The 21,898-nt window shown below is 42.3% G+C and overlaps 1 protein-coding gene across 3 annotated transcripts in view; it reads right to left on the bottom strand.

Annotated features, from left to right (window-relative positions):
* ATXN7 (ataxin 7) overlaps positions 1–21,898 on the bottom strand; it is a 137,415-nt gene that overhangs the window by 88,611 nt on the left and 26,906 nt on the right. For 2 of the 3 annotated variants that reach the window (XM_082727064.1, XM_082727065.1), the window contains exons 2-4: positions 16,080–16,178; positions 1,721–2,047; positions 1,427–1,495 (exon numbers count right to left, since the gene is read on the bottom strand). In XM_082727064.1, coding sequence (XP_082583190.1) covers positions 1,427–1,495; positions 1,721–2,036 — 385 coding nt within the window. In that variant the 5' untranslated portion in view covers positions 2,037–2,047; positions 16,080–16,178. Of the gene's footprint in view, positions 1–1,426; positions 1,496–1,720; positions 2,048–2,436; positions 2,502–16,079; positions 16,179–21,898 lie in introns of those variants that run through there. The other variant, XM_082727067.1, reaches the window with a different exon arrangement.

A 21,898-nucleotide genomic window follows, 5' to 3' on the forward strand; every position in this document is an offset into this window, starting at 1 on the left:
GGCGGACTGCCAACTCAACACTAAAACCGGACTAACAACTGATTTTTCCTATTGCAACATCGCCAGCAAGTCCTTTGCTTTCCCTCTCTTTCCTTCAAACTCAAACAGCGATTCTCATTTTCAAAATCAACTAATTTGCTCTATAATCTGTTCCAATTGGAAGCCCTCACAGAGCTGCCACTGGTATTACTCTTCCTCGCAGTGCCAAGAGGCCAACAAGAGGCCAGTTCAAAACACCAAAACAGCGAACGTGGAAAAAAAAAAAAGGCTCTAAAAACAAGAAGTAAATATGGAGACAGTAACAACGGGCCAACTCTGGGCTTTAAAACATTCAGCTTGCCGAAGTTCTACCAATTCTTGGGCTCTGGACATTATGCCAAAGTTAATGGCTACACGTGAGGAATGAAATTGCATTGGGGAATATAAACTCAGTATTTTGGATACCAAAACTCATGTAAGCCCTTGTCCTTACTACCACTAAAAGAGCAACTTAAATTGAACCTAAAGTCGACTGGCCTCCAGAAGTCCCTTTGGACCGCAGTGTGCCCAGGCACAGGCATTAGATAGCAAAGTTGACTATTTAAATAAAAATAAATCTGAAAAAAAGTCTGACGATTTTTAGATACCAGAGCTTCCATTTAGAAACATACCTTTAGCTACAAGTATTTCCCTAAGTATCAAACAGTTTTATTAAAAACTGACTATAATCAGACTCTGGTTTCACTAACTACAAACACTAAAGGCTTGTTTCACCAAATAAAATTCTGGACTTTTTCCTGCCCTGATCTTGGCAGCTCACACACACATATACACACACACCCCTCTGGCCAACTGCTCCTCAAGCAGCTCTCACACTCACACTCACATACACACACACACCCTCTGGCTAACTGCTCTTCAGTTGTAATGATCCTTCTGAGGCATCCTAAACTTTGTAGCTTAAATCCCATAGAAATAAGGCCACACAGATAAAGCGTTATCTTTTCTCAAGTTTGAAATCAATTCTGATTGCCAGCAGAAAATTTCTGGTAGCAAAATGTCCTTTCCAAAGCCTCCTAAAGCATGCGTGGAAATGCTTTCAAGGCGAAAAATTTCTTTCTTCACTTGTGTCTCTTGGGAAGAGGGTCAGACCATAAGGATTTGGGTTAAATTCACTGCTGGTCCCCAAACCTTATCACTGAGCAATGCACCTCATGCTGCACCAAGTTAGGCCTAGAAGTGAAGGGTTCCGGGATGCTCCCCGTTACAGGAAGCCCCGCAAACCAGATTTTCCAAACGTTCGGCTCTCCCCCTTCTTCCTCCTCAGACAGCAGAATCCTCACTGGGATAAGGAGTGGGTAAGGTGGGATAAAGTCTCCCACCCTGGCGAAGCCCGCTAGAAACTTCCTCAGGGCTTGCAGAAACTCCAATGGGAGGCTGGACTCACCTTCGCGACAGAGCCCCATGACTTCGCGGTTTTTCCCAAACTCCTTGAAACTTTCGTCCAATTCCGTCCCTAGGAGATACACACACACAGGAGGAGGGGAGAGGCAGATCAGTGGCCGGGAGTGTGACGCATGCTGACGCACGCACGGAATAGGTGCGGGCACCTCCGCGTACCCCAACCGAGCGATAGCATCTCTGACCCCCGAGGGGGCGGGTCACAGGGTGGGGGGAGGGGGAAAGGGTCAGAAGATGGGGGACTAAAGGACTTGGGGAAGAGGAGGGCGTGGACACTCACCGTCCTTCCCAGGAAGTTTGGAAGCCTGGACCCACAGATTCCACGACTGTCCCAGCATCGCTTCTGGACTGGGCAGGGGCCTGCGCTCCCCGACGGTCGCCATTGCGGCAGCGGTCGAGGTGGAGGCGGCGCCGGGGCCGCCGTCCTCCGGCCGGAGGCGCCGCGGCGGCGGCGGCGGCGGCTGCCGCTGGGGTTGCGGAGGCTGCTGCTGCTGCTGTTGCTGCTGCTGCCGGGCGGCCGCCGCCACCGCTCCGCCCGCTGCCGCCGCCGCTCGGCGCGGCTCCCCCCTGACGTCATCCACGGCCCGCTCCGACATTCTTTCCGCTCCTACAATGTAACAAAAAAGGGGGAAAAGAGTCGCGCGGGGGCCGCTTTTAAGGAGGCGCCGGGGAGTTCCGGCGGCGTGCGCGGCCCGCAGGCCGGGTGGGGCGCGCTGACAGCGCCCCCCGGCCGCCCAGCCCTCCCAACCCGCCTCCTCCTGGGCCACCCCCCGCCCCGGGCGCAAAGTCCGTGGCCCGGGCTCGCTTTCGCTTTCGACTCCCGCGGCCCCTCGGGGGAGGGGACGAGCCGGCGGCGGCCCGCCACCACGGCGCAGGGTCCCTTGCCTGCCTCTGCCGCCGAGACCCGCATGGAGGCCGGCGCCCGGGGCTGCTCCCGCCACGGCTGCCCGCGGCGGGGAGGCCCGAAGACGCACCCCCGACCCTCGGGCTGCCCACCCTGAGGCCGCTCGCATCCCCGGGCCGGGCCCGGCGGCCCCGCTCCTTCCTTCCGTCCGCGCGTCCGTCCGAGCGGCGGCGCCCGACCGGCTCCCTTAAGCAGAGGCGCCTCCCGCCGCCTCCTCCCCCTCGCCGGTCCCTCCCTCTCAGCTCGCTCCGGCGAAGTTTGCACGTCAAGCCCCCGGAGTGGAGCCAGGGCGAAGTCGGAAACGCAGCCACCTATGGAGAAGCGAGCCGGCCGGCGGGCCCCGAAACACCATCGAGTGTTGTCGCCGTCCGGCCCTCCCGCCAGGGGCTTTGGAGCAGGGGCGCAGGGTTGGTGCAGGGAGCGCTTCGCTCTCAGTTCGCAGGCGGCCGCGCAGCTGTCAAAAAGCATGAATGGCAAGCCGCCGCCTAATATGTAGGAAACCACGGGCCGGCAAGGAAATGCGGCCCAGGTGCCATCCCAGGTGTCAGCCCGAAGGCTGGTGTTCGCCCGATGCCCACCACTAGAGGTCACGGCGTGCGCCCGGAGAACTTGAACTTCTCATTTAGCAAAGAGACCATAAAATCAGTGTAAGATGAAGAGAGAGAGACGGAAGCGAATCCGTGTACATGTTTTGGAAGCACTATCGAAATTTTTCTATTTCCCCTTCCACTGCCCCTAGAAGTGGGGCCCCCCGAGTGGGGGGGCGGATCTTGCCATTTTAAAATCGGACTCATTTTTAATTCGAGTTGTTGGTCCCTCCCTTTTCATGGTTGCCTTTGCTTGGGAGGACGGGAACCCAGGACTTGGAGAATATACAGCATTCCTAGAAAATGTGTCTAGAACATAGTGTTTGTCAGGTTTTGTACACTAAATTAAGCAATAGCCCACAAAATTTAGCACCCCTCCCCAACACAAAGGATGCAAAGCTTTTGCTTAAGTGATAGGTATAGATAGCAAAATAAAAGTCTACTTAATAAACTACAGCAAGCGAAGTACTTGAAACAGTAGTAGACCACACCAGGCACCTTTGAGTGCTCTGTTGTTTCAAACTGATGGGAGAATCTGAAGCCTGAGACAGAACAAGGATTTTGATCATGTTTCACAAGGCAATAATATCAGAACTCCTAGGCAGATGTGTCATAGTTGTTTGCTTACAGGTGCTTTCTCCAAGTGGGAAGGCAGAAGCTTTCATGTTTTTTATTTTGAATATCTGTCACAGTCTGTAAGTCCAACTTACAGAAACAAAAATAAGAGCAAAAATTAAGAAGGAAATGTTCCTGCAACCTAAATTTAATTCAGGGCTCCTAGAGAGTTTCAGCTGAAATTTTACAAGCTTTAAAAATACACACATACACATATACACTTACACATGCATTTTTTATTTTATAAAGATTTAGAAATAACAGTGTAAAATTTTCCTGGACTGCATGCAAAAGTAAGTTCCAAAAAGTGAAATTATGCATGCTTTCTGTCATTATCTAACAAGTAGTAAATACAGGGGCCGGTTGGTTAAGTGTCTGACTCTTGATTTTGGCTCAGGTCATGATCTCAGGGTAGTGAGATTAAACCCCTCTCGGGCTCTGTGCTCAGTGTGGAGTCTACTTAAGATTCTCTCTCTCTCCCGCTCCCTCTGCTTCTCCCCCAATCACACACCCTCTAAATAAATAAATAAATAACATCTTTTTTTTTAAATTACCATTTAAAAAAAAAAAACAACCAAAAATGGTGGAAATTATTGGAAGGATAAAAAATAATTTCTAAGGCTTTAATTTCCTGTATAAGTTACCAGTGAGAAAAATGCATGGGCAAAACATGTAATTAACCCTGTTAGTATCAAGGGTTCCTACTTCTTAATATAGGCCCTCAAAACTGGAAAAGGAAGTCCTCATTGCACTTTCAACTTTTCATTCATTCCAAATCACTGAAAAATTTACAGAATCACATAAAAATGTCCAATTTCTGTTTTCCTAGATTAAAGTACACAGTTTATTAATTGCTTTGAATTCTTTAGTTCAATATTTAAGATAAATGAAAATTTGAATTTTAATGTCATTTGGACCTGCCATTTAAAAAAAAAAAAAAAAGCCTAGGGCCACCCAGCTATACAGATACGAAAGGGAGCTGGCCTTTTGAGTATAGCCCTTCTGATCTCTGAGAGAGCAGTGTGAGAACAAAAATAAGGGGAAGAATGGCAAACATGAAGTACAGACTGACTTCCCCAAGACGTGGCTTGGTTTTCCTCTTTTTACATGTGAAATCCTTCAAGATTCACTAATACAACCTTTAACCAATGGGCTCAACATAGCACTTTATCATACTTCGCCTTCTGTTCTTATTGTTGCTCAATATCTCTTTTTTTTCTTCACAGTTTTTGAGTGGTTTAATAAAGAAAACACAATGCTTTAAGTGAAAAATACTAAGTATCCTCCTAGCACTATGATAGTTATTATGAGAAACTGTGACTAATAACAACTATGAATACTGAGTACCCGCTAGGAGCCAAGCACTGCCCAAGGTACCTTACTGCATTATTGCAACTGATATTCAAAACTGTATAAGGTAGAAGCTGTATTTCTTGCAACTTACAAATAAGGACAACGAAGGAGGGCTCTGGAAGCCAGGTGCTATTAATTTTTCCTGGGTCCACATACTGGCTCTTCTACTTACAAACTGTCATTGGAGCAAATGACCTAACCTGACTTGTCTGAACTTCAGCCTCCTAATATGTAAAATAGAGATAAAGCCAGGATTCTTCTGAGGGAAAGATCCATAGAAAGCACTTGGTACAAAGCTTAAAACAAAATAAACCCTATCATAAGGGTCTAATATCAAACTAAGCAACCCAGATCAATTCTCATCTATGAAATTTATTTGAATTTAAAGTTGAAGATGTGGGTACCAAAAGAATAACAGGCAACTCCGGGCACCTGCCCACCAATGCTATTCTGCTACATACAGCCAATGCATCTTACTATACACTCTCTTCACCCATAAGTACATCCTAAATCCTCCCAGACTCTGATATCCATAGTTGGTCTGTGTTTCCCAATAGTTCAACTGAGTCACTGACAAAAGTCAAAACTGGTATCTGACAAAGTACAGTGTTCTGATATGCAAATTTGGGCAACATTTCCAAACTACTCCTTATAAATAAGGCATGGGTCTATAAAGAAAAGTACAGCAGACACTCAAATTTTACCTACCAGGCCATAATAAAAAAAACCTGATGACTTCTTACCTAAATACCCCTCCTCCATACCCAAATATTTAAAATGAAAATTACCAATACAATTTGTATTCATTTAATGTAATTATTTTAATACAGTAGCGTCCTTTGTATGCTATCAATCCATGTTCCTGCCAGTGTATTGGTGATGTCTTACAGCTCTGAGGATCTTCACTACCCATCCATACAGACAAATGATATGTTTCATAAGGTCTGAGTAATGAGGACTCAATTTTTCAAACACTTCCTGATTGCCTAACACATACCTGGCGCTCAGACCGACACAAGGTAAACACAACACAGTGATTTTGTTGAGGACCTCATAAGAATAAGAAGTAGGGGAAAAAATTTAATTCATCAAATGCTCTTATGCAAAAGGCTGTCACCACCAATTAGACTGTACGTGGCTTAAGAACTAGGCCGTCAGACGTGAAATGCTGCCAAATTCTGGGCATTTCATCCCTTCCAGGGATGCATTTAAAATATGGCCTTACTTCACCATCCAAATTTAGGGATGTTCCCAGTAGGTGCCAAGGGTAACAAGGTCTCTCTTTACAAAAAGTATTCTTTGCACAGCAGATTCACTTGTAAAATGCTTTGTTCAAAGGCCAAAGGCATCACTAAGTGGAAAAAATAAAAGTTGATCTTTTTCAGTCTTTAAATTCGGTTTAATGTAAAATGGCTGAAACTGTCAAAAACTTCTAAGATGTAAGACCCCACCACACAACCAGCCATTTTATTTGGAAAGTGAAACAACACAACACAAAACAAAAAAAAATCCCCACAGGTCCCACTACAACATTTTAATAAACTTGAAAACCAGTAACTACAGTATATTTATCTGTGCAAATTACAGGATTGGTAACAGAGATTCTCCATTATCAACCCCAAAGAATTGCAGTTATTTGAGTAACAAGAAACTCAGATCCCCTGAATTAGGAATGTGTTGGTTTTGGTTTCTTTATTTCTCCTAAAATTGGCTGAGCCTTTATTCATATCCTCTCTCCTTCGTCTGACCACACCTCTCTCTCTCTTCCTTTCTTCTCCAGAGCCAGGGCTCTGCTCTCTTCCGCATGTGGGGCTGGCAGGCAAGGACCCTTTAACCATGCTCCCTCTAGTGAAATACTTGCAGCCTGTCATGCATACCTCTACTCCAGCAGGGGGAGAACAGTGGAAGGAGGAAATTGAATTCAGCTCAGTAGCTGGCACTGCTCACAACCAAAGGCAAAATTAGAAATAATAAGGATAGCTGCAGAGGTGGAAACTTAAGGATGATGGGTAGTTACCTTTTTAAAGATTTAACCTCTACGCATATTCATTCTATAAGCTGTGCCAGGTGCCAAGAGATCCAAAATTTTGAGTTCTAAGTTTGCTTTCTTAATCACAAGTGTAAGCTACAGGCGAACTCTCCCAAAGAAACATTCACCAGTAATAGCAAACTGAAGGAAGAGAAAATTTTAAAATACAAAATAATAGGAGCACCTGGGTGGCTTAGTCAGGTTAAAGCGTCTGCTGTCAGGTTAAGCGTCTCCCTTCAGCTCAGATCACTGGGATCTTGGGATGAAGCTCTGCACCGGGCTATGCTTCGGACTCCCTGTTAGGCGGGAAGTCAGCTTCTCCCTCTCCCTCTGCAGCCCCCCTGCTTGTGCGCTCTCTCTATCTCTCTCTCACTCTCTCCCAAATAAATAAAATCTTAAAAATAAAAAAATACAAAATACAAATAGTAAGTTTTAACTTTAAATTGAATAAAGACCAAGTATTCTAGGGACTTAATATTGGCCCATAATTTTAAACTACTGACAAACTTGATTTAAAATCTTCACTTAAAGCCTTTAAGTAGCTAAAAAAGAGAGAGAGAAAGAACAGAAAAATGTTATGGGAAAAAATGGAGAAGTCAGACTAGCATTTAGCTATAAAAAGAAGCTGACTATATAAAGTTCTAGTGCACTGCCTTGGATGCAATAAAATGCAAAGATTAAACACATTGTTAAAAATAATTTCCAAAATCTTTCTACTGATACAGGTTTTACTGACATGACTGTAAATATCACAACCTATGGACCCAGCAGTTAAGAACATGAGTTCTAAAGCCGGTCTGCCCAGGCCGAATCCTTGTGCTACCATATGTGGTGTAATTCTGGGGAAACCATTTAACCTCTCTGTACTTATTTCCTCATCTATAAAATTAGTAAAACAAGAGTATCTACTTTATGAGGAGAATCAGGAAACCTCACAGTACAAAAGCACCCCGTACGTGTTAGCTATTTTTATTAACACCATGTCTGTCACACAGAAAGTCCCAATTTTAATGGAACCATGCTACTGTGTCAGGTCAGTCTTACAGAATGAAGAATGGTTTTAGTTATGTCAGTCCTCACTCTACCAGTTGTCGGGACTCCCCACTGACCACTGAAGTCAGTAAAAGCTTCTCACCTAGCACTACAGGCCCTCATAAGTTGGATCCATTTCACCACAACCACAGTGCTCCCTCCAGCAGGTACTCTACAGTCCTGCCAAAATAACCAATCTATAGCTTCAAACATGCTCCGCACTCCAGAGCCCTGGCACCCAGGCTTTGTTCATAAAGATCACTCTATTTATCATATTTTGTGTCTGTTGGTTTAAATCCTACTTGCTCAACCAAGGGCCTCCTCAAATACCGCTTCTTTAACAAAATCTTCCCCGATTCCTCACACTTAAGCACAAGAGAACTCATCTCCACCTCTAAATCATGAGATTTCATGGATTGAGGTTAAGAATTCATGCTCTAGGGACGCCTGGGTGGCTCAGTAGATTAAGCTGTTGACTTCGGCTCAGCTCATGATCCCAGGGTCCTGGGATCAAGTCCCACATTGGGCTTCTTGCTCAGTGGGGAGACTGCTTCTCTCTCTGCTTCTGTCTGCCACTCTGCCTGCTTGTGCGGTCTCTCTCTCTCTGACAAGTAAATAAAATATATTTTTTAAAGATTTTATTTATTTATTTGATAGACAGAGATCACAAGTAGGCAGAAAGGCAGGCAGAGAGAAGAGGAAGCAGGCTCCCTGCTAACAGAGAGCCCGACTTGGGACTTGATCACAGGACCCTGGGATCATGACCCCAGCAGAAGGCAGAGGCTTTAACCCACTGAGCCACCCAGGTGTCCCTAAATAAATAAAATCTTAAAAAAAAAAAAAAAAAAAGAGAGTTCATGCTCAAAATCAAGGTGGCAAAGAGATATATGCTTAGTCTTCCCAGGGTCAAACGTTTGCATTCCCAACATAAGGGTGTTACTGGGAGTTTAGAATGTACCTACCCACGAACCTGGGATGTGCGGTGGCCAGTTCCCACAGTTAGTCAGCAAAATGTTTTAAGGCTGAACTCTAGGACTAACAGTGCAGGTGCGTCAGTGCAAAGGGAAGGAACAACACATCTTCTTCCTTCTTTCCTCAGCAAAGTTCTAGCTCTGAGCAAAGTCCTAGATTCCACAAATTCAACCCCCTTGACTTTTCCCCATTCTTTGTGATCCTTTAGCCATCTGGGTTTGTACTGCTTCCCAAAGGACAGACTGTTCCACAAAGGCTTTCATCCCCTGTCCACCACCAAAATAAAACCTTCCTTTTCTTAGCAAACATAAATGGCATGCAGATTTAACTATTTTTCATTAAACATGTGAATGAATGAATACTGTTTTCTGTCTTCAACCCCTAATCCTAACACATATTCTCTCATACAGAAGGGAGACCTTAACCCCAAAGACTTTATAGATGTGGTGGTCCCTAAACCTTTCTTCCTAGAAACACACCATTACTGCATCCCCATGGCCATTCTGATTTTAAATGCTACAATCTATGAAAGAAGGCAAAGTTTCTGACATTTTAACCTCTTTAACCTTTTATGGATCAATGTAAAAATCTTGAGGACTCTTCTCCACCTTCTACCACAATCTCCTCCCCACCAAACTGCTCCAAGTAAAGGAACTTCAGCAGAGGCAGAACAGAATTGAAACAAAATTGCTACTGTTGAGTCTACCATTGCTACTTTCCAGAACCTCTTGCCTCTCTCCACTTCAGAAAACAGGTATTTTCACAAAGCATTAGGATTTTTCCAAATAGTTTCTGTGGGGGAGTGGCAGCAGAGGACAGCAATCATATGTAAGTGGTTAGTAAGCTAGAATCTGACTTACCAGGTAACTTCTTAAAAACAGAGCCAAATAGATAAATGGGATTTTACCAAAACCATCAAACCTTTGGGCTTCAAAGGACACCTTCAGGAAAATAAAAAGACAACCCACAGGGAGAAAATTTTTGCAAACTGTGTATTCTAATGAGAGACTTGTATCTGGAACGTATAAAGAATTCTTATAATCCACAAACAGGGGGAGGCAAATAACCTAATTTTTAAAACTGGCAAAGGATTTCAATAGACGTTTGTCCAAAAAGATAACACAAATAACCAACAGCAAAGGAAAAGATATCCAATATCATTTTTCATTTCAGAAATACATACATGGGTGAAATAGGTAGCTCAGTGAGTTAAGCGTCTGCCTTCCGCACAGGTCATGATCCTAGAGTCCTGGATCAAGCCCTACTTCAGGCTCCCTGCTCAGAGAGGAGCTTGCTTCTCCCTCTCCCCCTACCTGCTTTTCCCCTGCTTGTGCACATGCTCCCTCTCTCTGTCATATGAATAAAATCTTTAAAAAAAAAGAGAGAAATCCATATAAAATCCACAAGAGTTACTGATTCCCACCCATTAGGTTGTCTATTATCAAAACAAAACAGAAAATAATAAGTCTTGGCAAAGATGTAGAGAAATTGGAATTCTTGTATATTGCTGGTAGGAATGTAAGATGATACAACCCCTGTGGAAAAGTCTGGCAGTCCTTCCAAAGGTTAAATACAAATTTGCAATAAGATCCTATAATTTTACTTCTAGATATATACTCAAAAGATTTGAAAGCAAGGACTCAAACACAGATTTGTACACCAATATTCATAACAGCATTACTTACAACTAAAAGGTAGAAGCAATCTAAGTGTCCATCAACTGATGGAGGAATAAAATTGTGCATATCCATACAATGGACTATTATTCAGCCACTAAAAGGAGTAAAGTACTAATACATGCTACGACATAGATAAGCCTGAAAAACAAGCTAAGGAAAAGAAGCCTGACACAAAAGGCCACATATTATATGATTTCATTTCTATAAAATATCCAGAATAAGCAAATCTCTACACACAGAAAACAAACAGGTGGCTTTCAGGCCCGAGGGGAGGGGAAAATGAGGAGTTACTACTTGATGCAAATAGGGTCCTCCTTTGGGAGTAATGAAAATGTTTAGACCTATATGGAGGGAACAGTTATACAACACCATGAATACATTAAAGATTATTAAATGGGTAAATCTGTGGTATTTGAATTATATTTCAATTTTTTTTTAAGCCAACATTAAACTTGGAAAATTTCACACAGAATTCCAGATTGACTTCTGAAAAATCTCTATGATCTCACATCATTGGCCACAAGGTCCCTCAGGACAAACATCAGTGGGAGTGAGACATGTCCCGGAGTCTATCTCTGCCACTGCCTAACTCTGGACCTTAACAGGACAGGCTTTGTCTCTGCCTCAGTTAGCTTTTCTATAAAAGGAGGACCATAACAATATCTATACCTCATCTATGCAGTATCATAACAGTATTCTACCTTATCAACTTGTTACAAGGAGTCAACTATGTAATATGCTTAGAATAGCACTTGTCGCATAGTAAGTACTCATTAAGTGTTAGCTAATTTTATATTTTATACTTTATAATCCTCATCCTCTTTGTAATGGAGGTAAATCGCATTTGCTTTTCATTTTTTGTTTGTTTTTACAAATGAAAGTATAGCATATAATGTAGCAGTCCCAAAGAAAGAAGTAGAAAGACAGCCAAGGTAAAATTTTTTAAAAGCAAATTGCAAGGGGACACCTGGGTGGCTCAGTGGGTTAGGCCTCTACCTTAGGCTCAGGTCATGGTCCCACCGTCCTGGGATCAAGACCCGCGTCAGGCTCTCTGCTCGGCGGGGAGCCTGCTTCCTTCTCTCTCTGCCTGCCTCTCTGCCTACTTGTGATCTCTGCCAAATAAATAAATAAAATCTTAAAAAAAAAAAAAAAGCAACTTGCAAAGTACTTGCATAATACATGCCTATTTTTGTGAAACAGTAATAGTGATGAGGATGACAAGTCTATGCATAGGAAACAGTCTAGATAATTCTGGACTTATGGAAAACTGGAAGTGAAAGATTGTAATTAAAGGGACTTTTATTAACATACATATTTATATAATGTTGCAATTCTTCCAGCTTTATTGGAATATAACTGAAATATAAAATTATGAAAGTTTAAGATGTGCAAATTTTGATACACCTACTGAAAATGATTACCACAGTAAGATTAAATGACACATCCCATCTCCTCATATAGTTACTTAAATTTTTTTTTAACAACCTTTTCTAAAACCAGGAACTATAATATGGGTTTGTTTGTTTTTTTAGGAGAACCCCTAAATTCATTTTGTTTGAAGCCTTTGTATGATTGTCACAAAATTTTACCAAGTAAATAGCAGTTATCACAGATTGGTAAGACCAGAAGCCATTTACTTTGCTTTGAAACACAGAAGCGGAGATTCCCAAAACACCAACCTCTCTTTAGTCCCATTCTTTCTCATGGAATACATGCTGTTATACTTTACAGCCTCCAGCAGAAGAGATTCTAGCAGGCAACACCTTTTAGTACCTGGCCCAACATCCTTTTTCCAGCTTTACCATCCATCAGTCCCCCTTACAAAGATTCCACTTGAGCTACACAGAACCTAAAATACACATCTCTCAAATGTTTTTCTGTATGCCATTCTTCCCCCCCGCCCGACTGAGGTAAAATTCACATAACATAAAATTCACAATTCTAACCACTTTAAAGTATACTACGTGGTATTTAGTACATACACAGCATGCTACAACCATCATCACTATGTGGTTCCAGAACATTTTTACAATCCCAAAAGGAAAGCCTGTACCCATTAAGCAGTCACTCCCCATCTCCTATCCCTCCCCAACATCTGTTTTGTCTCAATAGATTTGCTTATATTAGATATTTCACATAATTAAAACCACACAATACGGGGCCTTTTGTGTCTGGTGTCTTTTCAGTTAGCATAATGTTTTCAAGGTTCATCCATGTTGGAGCACATATCTGTAATTTATTCCTCTTTACGGCTAAATAATATCCCATTGTGCGGAGGTACCACAATTTATCTGTTCATCAGTGACGGGCATTGGGCTTGTAGCTACCTTTTGGCTATTTCTGCATGCTATTACCTTTCCCTTCCTTCACTTTCACCTCCTAAACAAAGTCAAGCTTTCATGTGAGTTTCAAATTAACTCTTACCCTCCCCAGTTTAGCCTGTCCCAAAGTTCTCAACCTCTGAATTCCTTCTCCACTTCCATAGGTGAGGGAGCAAACTGTCACCAGATGGCAGAATCCCAAAGGCTTATTTAGGTTTACTCAAACTGTTTTTCTTAAATTAGTTGCTAACATTGAAAAACTCAGGGAAAATAACTAAAGTTGAGTTCAGGTCCCTTAAAAATCTGCCTGGCTGATTCCAATAACCATAGCTGACCTGGTTTTTACACTTGCCCCTTACAACCTATCTCAATATAGCTGCCACAGCACTTCTATTAAAAAAGTCACAGTGGTGCCTGGGTGGCTCTGTCAGTTGAGCGTCTGCCTTGGGCTCAGGTCATGATCCTCAGGAGGTCTGGGTCCTGGGATTGAGCCCCACATCCAGCTCCTTGTTTTCCTCTTCCTTTGCCTGCCACACCCTGTAAGCATGTGTGTGCTCTACCTCTCTGTCAAATAAACAAACAAAATCTTAAAAAAGAAAGAAAAAAAGAAAGAAAGAAAGAAGAAAGAAAAAACAGAAGTCAGATCAAGTCATTCTTCTACTCAAAATCTTCCAGTGGCATCCCACTCCTCCCAGAATAAAAGGGCCGAGGGATGGCCTTTTAAGGCTGTACTCACTGGTCTTGTACCTATCTGATCTTATTTCCTACCATTCTCTTGCCTGCTCAAGCAGCTCTGACTCTCACCTTTCTCAGAAGGCTCAGGCAGGCTCCTGCTTTAGGCCTTTGCATGTAACAACGTTCGCTCCTTCATCTTTAAAATGCACAGATCTCACCTTCTCAAAAAACCTACCCTGACCACCCTTATTTAACGCTAAAACTCCACCCCTCATCAGCACACATGATTCTCATTATCCTGACCTGCTTTTTCTAGCCAATTCTCATCATCTAGTATAATGTATTTACTTACTAGATTTTCTATGATCTGTTTCTTTCCATGAAAAAGTAGGTGGCACAATGGCAGGGACTTTTGTCCCTCTGCTTTGCTAATTAATCCCCAATGCCCAGAGAGCACAGCATGACATAGGTAGGCACTCAAACATTTACTGAATGGGTACTGGGCCTATAATCAGTTGGCATGAAAAGGGGCTGCCCTTCAGACTGGTCATAAATTTGACAGTTTCTCACAGTGCTACCTGGCCCATTTCAGTACTCTACCTGTCTGGACTTGAGTTCATCACACTTCTTGCAGACTTGAGTTTGTTATGCTTCCTCCTTTCCTTCCCCTTGTCATTGACCTTCTGGTATCAAATTAATCTTTCTGTCTGAACACTATTCAAAAAAGAATAAGTCATGGGGCGCCTGGGTGGCTCAGTGGGTTAAGCCTCTGCCTTCGGCTCAGATCATGATCTCAGGGTCCTGGGATCAAGTCCCGCATCGGGTTCTCTGCTTGGCAGGGAACTGCTTCCTCCTCTCTCTCTCTCTCTCTGCCTGCCTCTCTGCCCACTTGTGATCTCTGTCAAATAAATAAACAAAATCTTAAAAAAAAAAAAGTCATAACTGTAACCTGTGAAAACCACCTCCTATTCTCTTTTCCTCTTCAAGGACAATCCCTCTGCTCGCAGTTCTAGAAGCTCAGTTGAACAACTACAGACTAAAGAGCTCCTTTAGCATTTCTGTCAAATGTGTTTTCTCTCTACCTCCCTACCTCCCCTCCACCACCACCCTCACCCCCCTCCCCGACCACTGTTGCTCACCACCATCTAAGAAACCACTGGTGCTTTCCAGATATTCCACAATGAATGCCATCCTTTGTGATGACTTTGATGATCCCTGAAGGATACCTCTGAAATGCTGGCCTTTCAGCTTTAGGTCAGAAAATTTTAGGTGCCCCTTTTGAGGGCAGAGACTTCAGAGCCATCCTGTCACATGCTCCAAGCACCTAAACAGAACTGCTACATTCTCCCTGAAGCTCCTGTTTCTGTTTGTAAAGTTATCTTTGAGGATGAGTTATTCATGTTGTTCAAAATGTTTCCATCTTTGCTACAGTTGCTTCTGCCTAACTGAAGCACTGCATTTGTTGCCTAAATACACAAGTTGATCAATTTCAGAAGCTGAATGGCCTTTGGTCTTCCCTGTTTGGATCATGCTCAGTTTTATCCCTCAGTGACTCACCTTACATTACGTCTTAAGCTCTAGCCCCCTCATTCCTCTCAGGAGTAGATAGGAAAATGGATTTTTTGTTTTAATAAAAATTCCTCCAGGACTTTTTCCTCTTTTTCATAGTATGTGAAACTTACCACCCTCCTCCCCTAATATTAAATGCACAAAGGCAAATACGTAGTGAGAAACTCAATTAATAGTGACTGTTATTGGGGTGCCAGGGTTGCTCAGTGGGTTAAGCCTCTGCTTTTGGCTGAGGTCATGATCTCAGGGTCCTGGGATTGAGCCCCGCATCGGGCTCTCTGCTCAACGGGGAGCTTGCTTCCCCCTCTCTCTCTGCCTGCCTCTCTGCCTACTTGTGATCTCTGTCAAATAAATAAAATAAAATCTTTAAAAAGAAAATAGTGACTATTATTTTTGTAGTGATCTGGGACTGCCCATGAGCACACAGCGCCGGCAGTCTAGGCAAAGGCTCTGGGCCCAGAGCGTGTGTCTGAAGAACTCCTGCTTCTTTTAAAATTCGCTTAGGATCTTCCCTGCTCTGAGCAGCTGGGTCAACATTGTTTGAAGAGAGAAGAAAACAGGAGTGAGGGAAAGTGGAACTGAACAGAAACATAAGAGCACGTCTTTGAACCAATTCCTAGGAAAAGGTGGAGAGAGATGGACAGTGGGAGATGGTCCTATCTCCGAAGTCTTCCTACATTGTTAATAAGTTAGCACACTTTTTCTTTTGACACACAGCAAATAATACTGTACTCTTAAATTCAGTGTCATTTCCTATTACAAGATCATATTCAGGGTTATACTGGAGATCTTACTCAGATACCCTGAGTTTTAAAAATTATCATCCTTTGGTAAAAATCTAACTCTGTTATAATCAGAAGCATTGCATTTATTCGGCTATGCTATGTTGGGACAGCCAGTTACCTTTTCTTTGGAGGGCAGGCCAAAAATTCTGATTGATTCACCAGTGGATCTTCATCTGCTGTGATTGTGGAAGCTCTTTCTTCTTAATTCTGTTTAGATCTACAAAAAGAGAAAAGGAAAAAAAGGATGAAACAATGGATAAAGCTAGTCAGGAATCTATAATCTGATTTGCTGCCAGATGTTCCGAAATTATTATAACTCTCTTGAAATGTTGAAGTGTTAAAATTAGAGGCACTTTACCAATTTTCTAACAAATGCAATTCATTTTTTTTTCTTTTTACAGTGAATTTAACTGGCTATATTTACAATAACCTAAGAACAAATGACTATTCAATGTGTACATAGAGGCAGCCTACTGGGGCTTAAAATCACTGTGTGTAATTTGCCACTAATGACTTTTCACTTAATTTTTGAAATGGTTATTCAGAGAGCCTGCTCCTATGAAACCTGTCAGTATCACAAATTTAAAACACACACTGAATGAGATTATTATTTGGAGAGCTCACTCAGTCCTTTATTATTCAGCAATTCAAAAAAGTAATTCATAACACTACAAATAGAAAACAAAAACTCAATTAAGCCATCCTCCTAAAAAGCACAAGGGAATTATGTGTTCCATCATGCACATATTTCCATAGATATGCGTACATATATATTGCAAGTAGAATGTGGTTACTATTAAAATTAACTCGGAGAAGAGCACTGAGTTAAGAAGTCAAGGGACTGGAGGTTAACAAACCAGAGTTAGAAATTAAGCCAGTTTTCAAGTCAGACAGGCAGCACAAGAGAAAACAGCAAATACAGGTAATGACACAGCTTCGAAGCAGATGCTCTCAGGGTGTAAAGCATAAGGCAAGCTGATTTCATATGAAAAATTCACTATTAACATACTTCTCTTCCTATAATCCTCAAAAGCTATATACCAAGGCTAGATGGCAAGAAGATTGTTTTGCTTAACTTCCACTCTAAGAGAGTAAGCCAAAATTTTCTATGGTCTGAGACTCTAATAAAGCAACTCTAAAAGTCAGGAGCTGAAATTCTATACCATGTTTTGAACATTTATTCATAATTATCTTTACTGGCTCTTTAAGTTATCCTGGACCGTATCCTTTCCCTCTTCCTTTTAAAAACAGTTTCAGTTTCATCCATCCACAAAATGTTATTCAGTAATGTAAGCATTCATAATCATCCCTCCAATTGTTATAAGCCAGTTGTTTGTCTTCCTTGGATTTCTAATTCCTTCCTAGTCTCCTATCTTTTAGAATTTTTCACTTATTTCCATTTTAGTGTTCTTTTTCTGCCTTATTTCCAATAAAAGCCACTATCTTGCTTAACATGTCTGTCCTGAGCCAAAATTCATTTCTCTGCATCTTAAATACTTTACAGCTATGCAAAATCACTCAAAGGAAGCTACAAATTACCAGGATAGAGACAGCCAATAAAGATGTTATGTTAGAGATAACCATTCGGCCCACTGACAGTGATTCCTTCAGAGTAGACTAGAGGTGGAACAACACTGGCATCAGATTAAACTCTGTGCTTGCTAGCATGAATTCACTGGGTCAAGCTTTTTTTCCATTTTCCATCAGGATACTCCAGCCATATCCCCAAAGTACCCAAGGAAGTCATCAGATTTTGGGTGCCATGAAATCGTCCCCAAGACAGCATTTACCTTTAAAAGAATTCACCATTTACTAGCCTGCATGCCTCAAAAATGCTTTAAAGGAAATTCTATTCTTAGAGGAAAAAAGGTAGTGGCAGTTACTAAAAATAAGCATTTAAAAATAGCAAGTTCTCTTAGAACAGGGGGCAGAAAGGCAATTACCCTGTGTTTGTATATGTTCTTTTTTATCTTCACAAGAACATTGTATTCAAAAGAGCTCTTGTTATGGTCCCCATTTTACTAGAAAGGAAACAAACTGAGAGAGATCATAATTTGCTCAAGATTGCCCAATAAATAAATGGTTTGGAATTGGAACTAGAGGGAGGCTTTTGATGTTATTTAGCTCCCTTGTATACCAAACTGCCTAAACAGTGACTTAATTTTGTTTTGCAAAGACAAAGATATATTGTTTAAAAGGTAGACTGTAAAGCATTTTCTAAGAATAGGAAAAACTGGGCAGATTTTATTCATTTACCAGCTAAAATGTAACAAACATTCAATAAATATAATTTTTAATAAGATAGTTTTTAAAAGTCAGGCAGTGAGAGATGGGAGAGAAGGAAATAAAAAAGATACGGGAATGCCTGAGTAGCTCAGGCAGTTAAGCATCTGACTCTTGGTTTGGCTCAGGTCATGATCTTGGGGTCCTGGGAACAAGCAGAGCTTACATCGGGCTATGCACTCAACAGGGGAATCTGCTTGAGATTCTCTCTCTCTCTAAGTAGGTAAATCTTAAAAAAAAAAAAAAAAGAAAAAAAAATTATAACTTGAATTTCTCCAAAGTTCTGAGAGAAGCATACATTTATTTATTTTTTTGGGGGGGGTAGGCAAGATTGTAGAAGATGCCCTTCTTCTCTAGAGGAGCTGCCTAGCCCATGGTGATCCTTTTTCCTAAGTACTATGTAATTCTCAACTCTCTGCCACATGATATTTGTATTATGTGATCCCAAACTCCTCCTCTGCTTTGGCGAAAGGACACATGACCCAAACTGAGATATTCCATTTGGTCTCCTTGGAATTAGAATTTGGAATGAAGAGGTTCTGCTCTGGGCTCGACTGTAAGCTACTCCCACGTACTCTCAGTCTATAAGAAAAAGTCAGTAAGCAAAGAGAAAAAACATGCTGCTCAGAGAGAATCCAACCTAGGAGGCCACGAAATCCCAGAAGAGAGAAAAAGAAGAAGTTTCTGTTGTTGGGGGGAAGGTGGGGCTGTTCTTGGACTTTCCTGTCCCAGGTACAGTCCTCCAGAGGCCCAAAGCATTTCCTTCCCCAAGGGTTTAAGAATCCCACAGACCTGTAAAGTAGATGGCTCCTCTCTTCTCAGCTTAAATGTTAATTGATTCTTGATAAGTGCAACAAAAATTACCTTGCTCAAGACAGTGAAAACTTTTGTTTTAAGAAGGGCAGATGTCACCAGAATTTGTTGTAAAAAGAGGTTCTGTGAAATGCTCAAGGGTTCAGAAAAATTATCTCATCTTTAAATAGAGAAAAGCCCACACTGTTAGGTGAGCAATGTTATATCAACCTTTATGGGGAAAAGGACTTATTTTCTAGGAGAACATTTTTATGTAATTTTAAGACTCTGAGAGCCTCACTGTAATTATTTATTATACAGTCGAGTCTGTCAAAATTAAACAAAAATGCAATAACCATGATAGTGGAAAGAAAACCAGGCTAAACTGAGTCAGTCTTGTATTGAAGCATACCAATACGAACCTTCTTTTTATTTCTTAAACCTTCTTAAAATCTAGAAGCTTGAACACCTAGGTACCTACCTAGGTGCTTGGAGAGGGCATGAAAGGGAAGAGAACAGGGTAGAGAGGGCCCTGCAAGGAGGGCAAGACAAGTTCTAACCGGATCCTCTATCTTCCAAGTCGGAGCTGAGGGAAGGCTGGCTCCAATGTGCCCATTCTATGCATGGAAAGACTGACTATAAACAGAGGTTTGCCCCCTGTATTTATTCAGTAAAAACATGCAGAGTGTGTGCTCCATGCAAGGTTCCGTGCATGGCACCAGAGCTGACCGTGTATTCAGCTGCGCAGCTTGGCCCTGGGGTTACACATCTTTCTCTCCACTCTCTGATGCCCACTGCAAACAGGTCCACAGGCCTAAAACAGTTCACTTTATGGTCTATGTTACTTTAGTGACCTTAGGGGAAAAAAGGAATCTGTTGCTAACATATAAAAGGTGGGAAATCTCACCTAAAATTCCAAATTTCCTTTTTCTCTTGGAAAGTTAAAAAAAAAAAATGTGGCCAGAGGTGGAGCGGGGGGGAGGGGGGCAGCTCTCCTGTCACGGGTTACCCCTTGTCCCTCACTGGGCATGTTCTTTTCAAAGTTCCCACCTGGCTGCATTACTTGTTTTCCTTATCCACCTATCTCCTGTGTGTCACCTTTAGCCCATGTGATAATCGTCAGGCTCTTCTCCCACATGAAACACCACAGACCAAACATTTTAAAAACAGATTACGTATCACCTGTAATGCTCCAAAAATATGAAGTAATGCGGCCCTGAGTTTACTCATTTTCTTCATTGCTTTCACCCTGACAAGCTTTCTCCCTGGCAAAGCAAATTTAAGAATAAAATGCTACGTCCCACACAACTGGACTTTTCAGTGGTGCATCTGGGCATCCACCTCTTCAAAGATCAGCTGGAGTTCTCCCACCTCCTGAACTACAGGGTCTAGTCTCAGGGTCACTCCGTTGAACACCAAATGAGAGTATGAAAATGTAACTGCTGAACAGGGAGCTGAAATGACTTCCAGTAAGGACTCCAATAGTTCTGGCCCAGGTTTCCAGAATACATTTTAGTCCCCACAGTTGGTCATAGAGCTTGCTTGACCCTCCGCAAAACTGCGCCTAAGGAGCCTCCACCTTCTGACAGTGCCTGGCACCAGACCATTTCCATAAAAACTCAGCCAGTTCTTTCTTAGGAAAGATTTCAGCGTAGCCATCCCTCACTTCCCTTGACATTTTCGGTCATATGACTCTTCTATCTCAAGCTTCATCTCTCCCAGACTTCACTGAGGGTAACCCGGCTCTCCCTCCGTTTAGCTGAGGGGTAAGCCATTTGCCCATCAAGTGTGACTACAGTACACTATTTCACCATTAGGTTGTAGGAAAAGCAAAAATATAATAAAAATGTCAATAATTTATGCAAAATACTTGCTCAAGTCAGTAGATTTGCAAGTCAATTACAAAAGCACAGGACAGTAACAGTGGCTGACATTCACTAAGCACTTACTTTGTGCCTAGTTTCAACACACAGTAAACCCTTTACGTGTATTCTCTAAACTTAATCCTCCCAGTTCTATAACATAGGAACTTTTACTATCCTTGCTGAGACTTGTGAGATGAGGCCCAGAAGGAGTAGAACTGTGGCAGCTGCATACGAAGGTAGAGCTGAAACCCATTCCTTCTACTGCTACCCTGCACAGCAATCCCTACCTCTGTTCCTCCATACCTGCTCTTCCTACCACCCTGAACTACTTCCTTCCTACCTTCCCAGTAAATCACATCCAGCCTCCAAAACAAACTGATAAACCTCTTCAGATCATCACACCTACATCCCTAAGTGGGCTTCTTTGAGGCCAGGTCTGCAACATTTCCTCTCTGCATCCCCAGGGCCTGATATTCTAAGTGTTAATAAATGCCTGCTCGATAGAACTGAATTCAATGGAACCACAGGCTCTGACAGCTACTCAACCACTCAAAATAACGCAGGCCTGGGGTGGGATGTTCCTGACTTGCTAAGAACTTGCAATTACGCCTGAGTAATAGGGAGCTGTTCTGGCACCTACCCTCACTCTTCCCAGCCAAATCCACCTATCGAAAAAGGGAAAGGAGGGATAAAAAGTCAAGTCCCTGACTCCTGCTGTCCTCTTGATAGGGGAATTAAAAGTCTGTGGTGTTGACGGGGAATAGGGGAGCCTGAGAGGGACGGAAAGAGTCCCAATTTGCGTATTCAAATTTCTCCCCCAATATTCTGCCAAGGGGACATTAATTTCCTATTACTGGAGTAGGATTATAGAATTCTAAAATCCAGATACTCAATCAAATCATTCTTTGCTACTCTAACACAGTCCTTCAGGAAAGATGTCAAATAAATGAACAGCCAGCAAGTATTTCCCTCTGGAGGCGTACTTATCAACAGTACC

This window comes from Mustela nivalis, assembly GCF_964662115.1.
Source record: "Mustela nivalis genome assembly, chromosome: 1".
In the NCBI taxonomy this organism is placed as follows: Eukaryota; Metazoa; Chordata; class Mammalia; order Carnivora; family Mustelidae; genus Mustela; species Mustela nivalis.